Raw genomic sequence first — 9,533 nt, 5'->3', positions numbered from 1 at the left:
GGCATCAACTCAACTTTTGCTTTCAGCTGTAACTGCTCTAGCTTCAGCACATTGCTCCATTACCCAGGTGGGACCCAGGGAAAGTATTTGATCATGAATTTTGGCTACAAAGCATTGCATCCATAAGAGCTGTGTCAACAGAATCAGAAACTCCATGGTTTCCTCTTCAACTTCAGCCACTGATGGAGAGGCAAAGAGAAACCAATGGCTTCACACAGCCCTCTGGAGCCAGAATTTAAGTCACCCATAGCAAACCCTTCCACAGTTTCTGAAGGATGGGATCTGCCCTCTGATATATGGCTGGGATATGTGCTTCTAACCCCTGCTTCACCCACAGATGGAAACAATCTGCCTCACCAAAGCCACTCATATGGGCAAAACCTCTGTGTGTGTGTGTGTGTGTGTGTGTGTGTGTGCGCTTGTGCGCGTGTGTGTGTGTCTGAAGTTGTTGCTTGCTGCTGATACAAGATTTTTTTGGTGTTGTTTTTTTGAAAAACTTACTGTCTTCGTACTGCAGATCCAGGGTGCCCAGATATTAGGCTGACACATAACATGCCCCTAGAAGATACCCAAGAGCAGAGAAAGCAGACATGTGCTTTAGATGCTGTCTAAGTCTTCTGTCTAAGGACCTTACTGTTCTTCCCATGGTGGGCTATGACACATGCAATCATTTCTTGCCCCACGCTCAAAGAGCTTTCTTAAGAAACTCTTATATTTGGCTAGGAGCTAACCCAAGAGAAGAGATCCTAAGTGCTTTGCTATTGTATGGTGATAGGAGCAGGAAAATCTAAGAGAGGGAGAGCAGGGCACTACCACCCTGCAATTTTGGGGCCAAACCTTCTGATTTCCTGGATTCTGCCCAGCCTGGGCAGACACTCTCCGAGGACACCCACTCCAGCCCCTGCCAGGCAGGCAAGGTTCAGCAGCTTTGATCCATCACGCCCCACTGGTCCGGCTCAGCTCACTGCTGCAGGACAGTGGGGAGCTCTGTGAGGGATGAAAACACACATGGGTTGGGTGGTGGTTCACCACAACCAGCTCACCTCTCCCAAACGGTTCTTCTGGTTCAGTGTTGTGGTCCAGCTACTGAACTGATCCAGGTGCCTATAAATAAACAAGATATCCATTTTGTGCCTTTCTACATTCCTTTATGGTGCACGAGGAATATAAAGGAAGCTGGAAGGGTTGGTGGTTTATTTGTTTGGGGATGGGAGGGGGAAATGTTTGAAATTAGGTGTGGATATAATTTACTTGGTCAGTTCCTTTTTACACTGAGAAATTTGAGTTCTGCATTGTCATCATCAAGAATCTGAGGAGAGCTCAGAAAATGAAAGTTCGCTAGCAAAGAGAGGAAGACATCTGTCTGGAATGGCGATGTTTAAAATGTGTTGAGCTTGTTTGTATGTCTCTAATGAACTTTTTGGAGACAAAACTTTTATGAACACCAAGCAGTTCACCTCAATGGGGGCAACTCTCTTTCTCGAAAGTCCTACAGGCAAGAAAGAGAAATCTTGATGCTTTCAGCATCAAAACCAATGAGTACACTGCTGAAGGGTTACAGGAACTGTCCCAAATGTTGCGGTGCCCGAGTTGGTGCCGGGGGGCGGCTGCATGCCACCATTGTGGCAAGGAGCCCTGGGCTCTGCCATTCCTGTGCCACCCCAGCCCCACAGGCATAGAGAAATGCCAGCAAACCCCCACCAAACAGCACCTCTAACACCCCCAGATCCTTTGTGATTAATTTACTTATTGATGGCCTTTCATAACTCCGTGGTCATCTTTTTTCATGCTGCCATTAATTATTCCTGGAAGCAAATAAAAGGGCCCACCGATATCTCTCTCCCTCTTGCCACAGCCAGCTTTTCCTTAGGGAGAAAAAACTTGTGCTCGTTTGCAGTGGGACAATGCCGACTTTTGAACCTCTAACCACTAAACAAACAAACCTTGCGCTCTGCTCCACAATCCAAACAGGGTTTATTGACAGGCGTATCGCAGCAACGCGTAGCAACTCGGGCAGCAGCCGGGCTGGGGATCAATGCTGCGGGGGTGGCCCCGGGTGCCAGAGGGCATCCTCGAAGGCACGGCACCATCCGGGGCTGCCCGCACCCCAGCTGCCAGCATGGCTGCTGCCCCCCGAGGGCCCTCGCACCCTCTTGGGAAGAGCACAGAGGAGTGAGTCATGGTGCTTGCAAAGCCCTTTGAACTCTGCCATCCCTGGTGCAACCGCCCTCCTCTGGTTTAAGACTAGTGCTGCAGAGCCAAGTCCCTCAGGGTGGTGCTGCTCAGCTTTAGGTGTCCCCAGGAAAGCAGCTCCTCCAGAAAGGTCCCCCCAGGAAAGCAGCTCCTCCAGAAAGGTCCAAGGACCCTTTAGAGGTGAAGAAGGATGAATCTGTCTCCTGCCTCCCTCTGGTCCAGAGCAAATCATGGGCATAAGATCCAGCAGGACATGGTGTGTGTCAAGCCCACATGCAATGAGCATAACTGCCTGGGTGCTGCACCCGTGTCTCTTGGCCAGACCCACTTCAGAGACTCCTCACAAGGCAGAAAATCAAGCAGGTTCCCTGCACTGGTGCCACCTCCCACCACAGCCTTGCCCCAGGTGCAGGAGCCCTGTCACATCCGCTGTCAGCCAGCCAGCCAGCCCCAGCCCCCAGTGTGTAGCCATGGAGCTACACACTGCCAAAACCCAGCACAGAGGCTCTGGGGCTGGTGCTCACCATTTCCCCAAGCTCTCCCAGGCAGAGAGAGCTACCTTGTCTGTGCAGCCAGGCCCCTGCAAACCAATCCTCCCCATGCAGTCCTGCAGATCCTGCTGGCATTTGACTTTGGCTTTCAGCAAAAAGATGAGAAAAGGATCAGCAAGGAAAAAGACAAAGCGCCCCAAAGAAGGCAAATGGGATATCTTAAATATATTTGATGAGAAAACCAGGACAACACGGGACCAAATACTGGGTGAGTCAGAAACCCACATAATGTGTTTGGGGCTGGACAGTGCTCCCATCCCTGCCAGGGCCCAGGCCAAACATGAGCTGGCCCCACACCCAGCCCCAGGCACTGGCTGCAGTGCAGCCACCCCAGCTTGGCTGCATGGCCCGACTTCTTGGTGGGGTTTCTCCCAGCTGTAAGTAAGAAGTACACGGGTCAAACAGCCAGGGCAATGTGGCCAAATCAGCTGGACTTTTCTTGTTTTCACCTCTGGCTAGGTGTGTTGATTGGCATCCCTCTCCTGGTCTGCCCCATCTAGCCAGCATGTGGAAATGGGCCACAGCCCGTGCAAGGTGGGCTGCAGTACAGCACAGGGTTCTTCAAAGGATTTCTGGTGGTGCTGGAATGAAGCCCGTGTAGAGCTGATAAAACCAAGGAGACTTTGGAAAACTAACTGGAAAGAAACTCCAAACAAGCCAAAAATTGTAGGGAGGTGAGAAACAGCACATAATTTAACTGATGGGACACTGCACACAGAAGCAAGGCTCCTCACTTCAGCACAACAAGACAGCTTTTTCAGAGGACACTTCATTCTTCCAATTTCTCTGCACTGTGGCTAATAAATCTGGCCGGATGACTGTCAGCACCGGATTTATGGGTTCTTTCACAAGTGTCTAACATTAAGCAATTCACTTCTGAACGTTTAAACGGTGCCTTATCTTGTCTGCTCTAGACCTTAGGGCAGGATGAACATTTTGCATGGTTATGGTTAAAAGAAAAAACTAAAATAAAATATAAAATAAAAAAAAATGTGCTTTAATTTTTTTTTTCCTGTTAAAATTCATCGTTAGCCCAACAACATTTCTAAGGTCTTTCGGACCGATCCCTGAGATTCACCGGGGGTTGACTGGCAGGCAGCGCCCCCCTTTTATCTAACAAACTCCAGGGTTACAAAAACCACCCAAACATAATAATAATAATAATATTAACAAAGCGATGGCCACGCTTCCCCCGGACGACGAGACACATACACTGTACATCTGTACACACGGCTGGCCCCGCGGGGAAGTGTAGTGCATAGGCGGGGGGGGGCCGCTCCCACGCGCCCCCCCGGCCCGGCCCGGCCCGGCCCGGCCCGGCCCCGCCGCCGCCGCCGCCGCCGCGCCCTCCTGCAGTCCCTGCGCCGGGTCCCCCGGCCGCTGTCACTGGGGGGCGGCGGGGCCCAGCCCGGCGGCGGGGGCACCCGCCGCGGGACCCTGCAGCGGGGCGCCGGGGCTGAGGGGCTCCGCGCCGCCGGGCTGCGCCTGCTGCAGCTTCTTCTTGTTGATCTTCCTCTCCTTCGCCCGCCTGTTCTGGAACCAGATTTTCACCTGCCGGGGGACAGGGGGGAAGAGGGGAGTGAGGGGGGTGGTTCCCCGGGGACGTCCACCTCCGGACGGGGGGGGGTGTGGAGAAACGGGAGCGCATCCCTGTCCTGCGCATCCCGGCCCCGCGCACCCCGGAGCCCACGCAACCCGGCCCCCGCACATCTCGGCCACACGTGGCGGGCGTGGGGAGCGCCACTCGTGGGACAGACCTGCCTCTCCGACAGCCCCAAGTTGGAGGCCAGCTCCGCTTTCCTCCTGATGGTGATGTAGCGGCTGTAGTGAAACTCCTTCTCCAGCTCCAGCCGCTGGTGGTCGGTGTACACGACGCGGTACTTGTCTTTCGTTCTGGTTTTAACTGCGGAGAACAAAGACGGGGTTGGGAAAGTCGAAGTCAAGGGGCCGGGTGGAGCGCGGCTCTCCTCCCTGAGGGCGCAGGGCGAGCAGGACCAGGCCTCCGCGGCTTCCTGCTCGCCTCGCCCTGCCCGGGGCTGCCTGGGCACCGCGAGCAGAGGGGACAGGAGCAGTTCCACAGTCCCCTCGGGGACATGGCGCCGAAAGCCCAGGCGTGCTAGCAGCAGGGGCAAGCCAGGAGAGGGCTCTTGACCCCGGCTGGCAGCCCGGCTCCGCAGCACGACCGTGCCTTGCGCTTGGGACACCTTTATTGTGCACTTGCTGTTGGCTTTCGGTTTTGTTTTGCCTTCCCTACCGCGGAGAAAATTTTTAGAAAAAGAGAAGGGAAAAGAAAGAATAAGCCCCATCCAGGACACGGAGGCTTCGTTTCTAAATGAGAAACGCCGATCTCACGCGGAGAACCGGGAGCTGCCGTCGGGGACTCCTCGGGCCCGGTCGGGCTCCTGCCCGGCTTCCCCCCCTTTCTCCCCCGACGTCAGGGCAGCCCCTAAAGCGACTTCTCGGTGACCCTAGAAGCACGACGTGCAACTTTAGCGCTCAAAAACCCCAACCAAAGCCAAACCCAACGAAATCCGAAGGCGAATGCCAGCGAGCGGCTGGTGATCGTGCATCGCCGCAGCCGCTGACCTCCTTTCTCCCGAGGGTTTCTCGTTGAACTGGTTGTGTCCCCGGCCCTCCCGTTCCCCAGGGAGCCGAGGCGGGGAGTCTCTGCCCCCAAGGTGCTTAATGGCTAGCAGGCTGACTTTGTTCAGGTAAACTCTCTGCAAACCACAACAAAAGCACCCTGTAAAGATACAAGCCTGATCAGAGAAAACTCCCCAGAGCCAGTGAATAGGGAACACAATCCCAAACAATGCAGGACAAGGAGATCTTATCAAAGAAAAACCCTTCTCAAAGCCTTAATGACAGCCACATTCTGTTTGAATTACCACTACTGAACAAATGGCGGCAGGCGCTTTCATCCCCCCAGCCCTGCACATTAACATAAACACTGGCTCCAAAGGCAGAATTTGAATGGAGACAAGGGACCGGCCACCACCGCACAAGCCCAAACTGTGGGAACACCACGGGCTGCTGTGGGAAGCGCGACGGGCCTGGGAGAGCTCCACCGCCATCGCCACCCGGGGCGTAGCTGGTGCCAGCGGCCGGCATCGGGGCACCGGGGCTTCCCCCGATGCGCGGCGGCCGCGGGCGTGGCCGGGACCCCCACCCCACGTCGCCCGCGGAGCCCCCGCCGGCCCTGCCGTCCGTCGCGCAAGGCAGGGGCGAGGGAGGAATGCCAGAAGTCGTTATTTACTGCGACAGTCGCCACCCTTTTTTTCGGCCACTATATATAAATACAAATAAAAGACAAAAAAAAAAAAAAAAGAAAGGAAGAAAGAAGGAAAAAGAGGAGCTAGGAGTCGTGGCAGGCGTATATCAAAGCGGGGGAACACGCATCTCCTCTGGCAGATGCTGGGGGGGGGGGGGGGGGGGAGAAATAAAAGAGAGGGTCTGCGGGGTATTAACATCACAAGGGAGCGCGGCGCCGGCCACGGCCTGTCCCGTCCTGCCCGCCGCGGCGCGGCCGCGACCGGCCTCCCGCCGCCGGGGGACCGGGGGTGCGGGGGGTGCGGGGGGCACGCCCTCGCACTTCCCGGCCCCAGCGGCCCGGCCCGGCCGGGGGCACAGCCCGCGGGGCTCGGCGGGAAGCCGCAGCCGCCGCTCGGGAGGCCCGGCCGCACGGAGGCCTTAGTGCAGGGCAGGCGCCCAGTGACTCAGAAACAAATGCGAAGCGACACCGGCCGATGATTTATATGACTATAATTGGTTATAAAAATCTTTTAAGTGGCTATAAGCGGGCGAGCGGAGCAGCGGGAAGGAGAGCGAGCACGTCCTCGGCATCCCGGGCCATTCCGCCCCGCTCCGCCGCAGCGCACCCGGAGGCACCGGCCCCCCCGGGACCGGCGGCGGCCGCTCCCCGGGCCGCTCCTGCCGCTGCCCGCCCGGCGCCGCGGCGCGGACAGGCCGAGCCCGGCAACCCCCGGCCCCCCGAGGACCGGCCCTCGAGCGGGTTTGTTTCGGGGCGCTTCCCCCCGCCGCCGCCGCGTTGCCCGACGCACGGTGACCCGAGGGGTGAGCCGGCGGCGCCCCGGGGGAGCGGTCGGCGGGGCAGCGCCCGCCCGCCTCCCCCCAGTCCCACGCTTACCCTGGCTGCTGAGCGGGGGCTGCGCCGGCTTCCTCACCCACTCGCAGAGGCCGCGGCGCTGCCCGCCCGGGGAGAGCGGCTCAGGGGCGGCGGCGGCGTTGGCGGCGTTGAGGGGCTGCATGACCCCGGCGGAGCAGTGGGGCGCGGGGCCGGCGTGGTGGTGGGCGTGCGGGTGGTGGTGGTGGTAGTCGGCGGGGCTGTAGGCCATGGCGGCGGCGGGGGAGCCGCCGTTGAGGCCGTGGACGGCGCCGGCGGCCGGCGGCGCCCCTTGGCCGTAGGCGCCCCAGTCGTCGCGGAGCGGGGCGGCGTAGGGCGCGGGCCAGGCCGGGCCGGGCGACTGGGCGCTGTCGAGGTTCACATGGTAGCCGCCGTAGTCCGCGTACTGCGGCGCGCCCACGAAGTTCTGCGCCGCCAGGTTGAGCCCCCCCGAGTGTCGCACCGGGCCGGGGTACATGGGCCCGTCCTTCTCCAGGAGGTAGCTCACGTACATGCTGGCGGGGCCCCGGCGGCGGCTCTCCGCATGCTGCTCGGGGACGGGCTGCCCGGGGCGGGGAGGGGGCAGGCGGAGGGGCCGCGGCCCCGCGCTGCGCTCCGCGCTCCCGGTCCGAATCCAATGGCCGGCAGCACTTACATGATTAACGATTGTTTACAAGGCTCTATTAGTAATGGCCCAGACACACCAAAGGCAGGTGACGTGGGGAGGCGCTGGGTATATAGCTACTACCCCTAAAAGACGATTTGCATTTAAAAAGATAAGGAGAGGGCAGCGACCTGATCACAGCTAAATATTCAAGCCTTTATTGTTTAAGAGCTTCCTCCTTCCATTGCAACCTGGTGCACTTTAACCTCCAATCACAGGTTCAAAGGATGAAATCAAGAGACTTGCAAAAGACAGAGAGGGAGATCTAAGGGCGAGGGTGGGAATATGGGAGCCGTGTATCGCGGCCGATCTGCAGGCAGCACTTTAACCAGCTCTTCTCCGTGCTTGGGGCTGGGGGGTGGGGGGGAAGGGTTGTAGGAGGAGGGAGTTTTGATTAAAAATCCACAAAGCTATTTTGTCGTGGTCGTTTTAAGCAACAAACCCCACCGCGACGGCCTACCGCTTTTTCTAACGCGCTTTCCACCCGCTCCCGCTCCCACTCGGTCACGGGCGATGAAGGAGAGGTAAGAGGAGAAATCCCCCCCTCCGAGGGCTCTGCCTCCTCCCCGCCGCGTGTGTGTCTGCAGAGCTTCGAGGTCGGGCGCTGCCCACCCTCCCCGTCCCAGCCTGGGCCCCGGTGCCGGGAAGGGACGAGGACTGGGGGTGCCTTCGCCTAAAACACCCGCTGCCCTCGTACCCACCGCTGGAGCGAGGCCGGAGCATCTCTTCGCCCGCGGGGGCCTGGGTACGGAGCCAGGGGACGGTTCCCGCCAGAGGGGTTCCCACCCGCCTCCTCTCGGAGCCTGCCGCCCCGCGGGGCTATTCCCTCGCTGTTACCGCGGCCGAACCCACGGGGAACCCGGCCACCTGCCCCTTCACTCACACTCGCTTTTTCCCACCCCGACGCCTTGGAAACCCACTGGAAATGCTGCCCTGGAAGGGCGGCTCCCGGGCGAGCGACAGCCGGCTCCCCCAGCCCAGCCAGCCCCCTTTGAAGAGGCGACCCCCTCTCAGCTTCCCCCCGCCGCTTTTATACTTTAACTTTTCACCCTGAGCGGGGACAATGCCAGACAACGTTTGCATATTCGCATCTTTTCCCATGACACAGAGAGGAAACGGTTCACCCGCCTAGAAAAAAAATGGATGGGGGACGGGAGCGTCCCCCCATTTTCCCAGCACGGCTCGCCGGAGCAGCGCAGCACCGGGCGCCCCAGCCGGCTCTCAGCCGCGGCTCCCCCACGGGCCCCGCACTATCCCGGCCACGCGTGTCCCCGGGCTTCCGCGAGGAGATCCGGGTGGCTGTGTCCCAGGGGTATTCCCCCCCCCCCCCCGGGTAGTTGTTCTGCAGACCTAGGCCACTGAGACGGGGCTTTTTGCAGCTGAGGGCGGGTTTCGGCTCTGCCAGGGGCAGATCTTCCGATCCGCACTCCCTGAAAATCTCCCTCTCCTTCCCTGCCTTTCCACCAGGCCCTTTGGTGCAGAGCGTGGGGCTGCCGCGGAACTATGCTTTAACACGAGTGGGACTAATTCAGCGACGTCTCCCAAAGTATCCGGGAGGGTCCCGTGACAGTGGCCCTGGAGGGTCCCTTCCAAGGGGGGAGGGGCGGAGCATCGCCCCCGGGGAAGACACCACGGGCTGCCCACTCGGAGCCGCCGTGGGTATCCCGGCTGCGAGGAACGGGGTACCCCCACCCTGCACACAGCCGGTAATGCAGCGCCTGCGCCCACACCGTCGCTTGTCGTCCGTAGACTGTCGCTGACCGCCGCGGTTGCGACCCTATGATAACCGCAGCACAACAGCAGGGATGCGGGGACGCCTGCCAGCCGCCTTCTCCGGAGGGGATTTCTCTCCCTGCTGCCCATTCCCACCGTCACGCCTTACCCCCGCCCCGCCGGTGGGGTAACGGGGAGAGGGAACGGGGCTTGCGGCCCCCGGCGCTCTCTGAGCGGGAGGCTGAAATGTAACTCTGGAAAAGAAATGCCGCGTCCCTTCAGTGTAATC

The 9,533-nt window shown here is 59.5% G+C and overlaps 1 protein-coding gene across 1 annotated transcript; it reads right to left on the bottom strand.

The window, feature by feature from the left end:
- Nucleotides 1–4,127: 4,127 nt before the first annotated feature.
- Nucleotides 4,128–7,381, bottom strand: CDX2 (caudal type homeobox 2). Its single transcript, XM_074931959.1, has 3 exons — nt 6,892–7,381; nt 4,502–4,647; nt 4,128–4,295 (listed from the first exon to the last, which is right to left on the bottom strand). Exons 1-3 carry the CDS (start codon nt 7,379–7,381, stop codon nt 4,128–4,130), a joined length of 804 nt encoding a protein of 267 aa, XP_074788060.1.
- Nucleotides 7,382–9,533: the final 2,152 nt, after the last annotated feature.

The sequence above is a fragment of the Athene noctua genome, chromosome 1 (assembly GCF_965140245.1).
Source record: "Athene noctua chromosome 1, bAthNoc1.hap1.1, whole genome shotgun sequence".
Lineage (NCBI taxonomy): Eukaryota > Metazoa > Chordata > Aves > Strigiformes > Strigidae > Athene > Athene noctua.
Note: the sequence above shows the minus strand (reverse complement) of the source record. Positions and strands in the feature narration are given on the sequence as shown.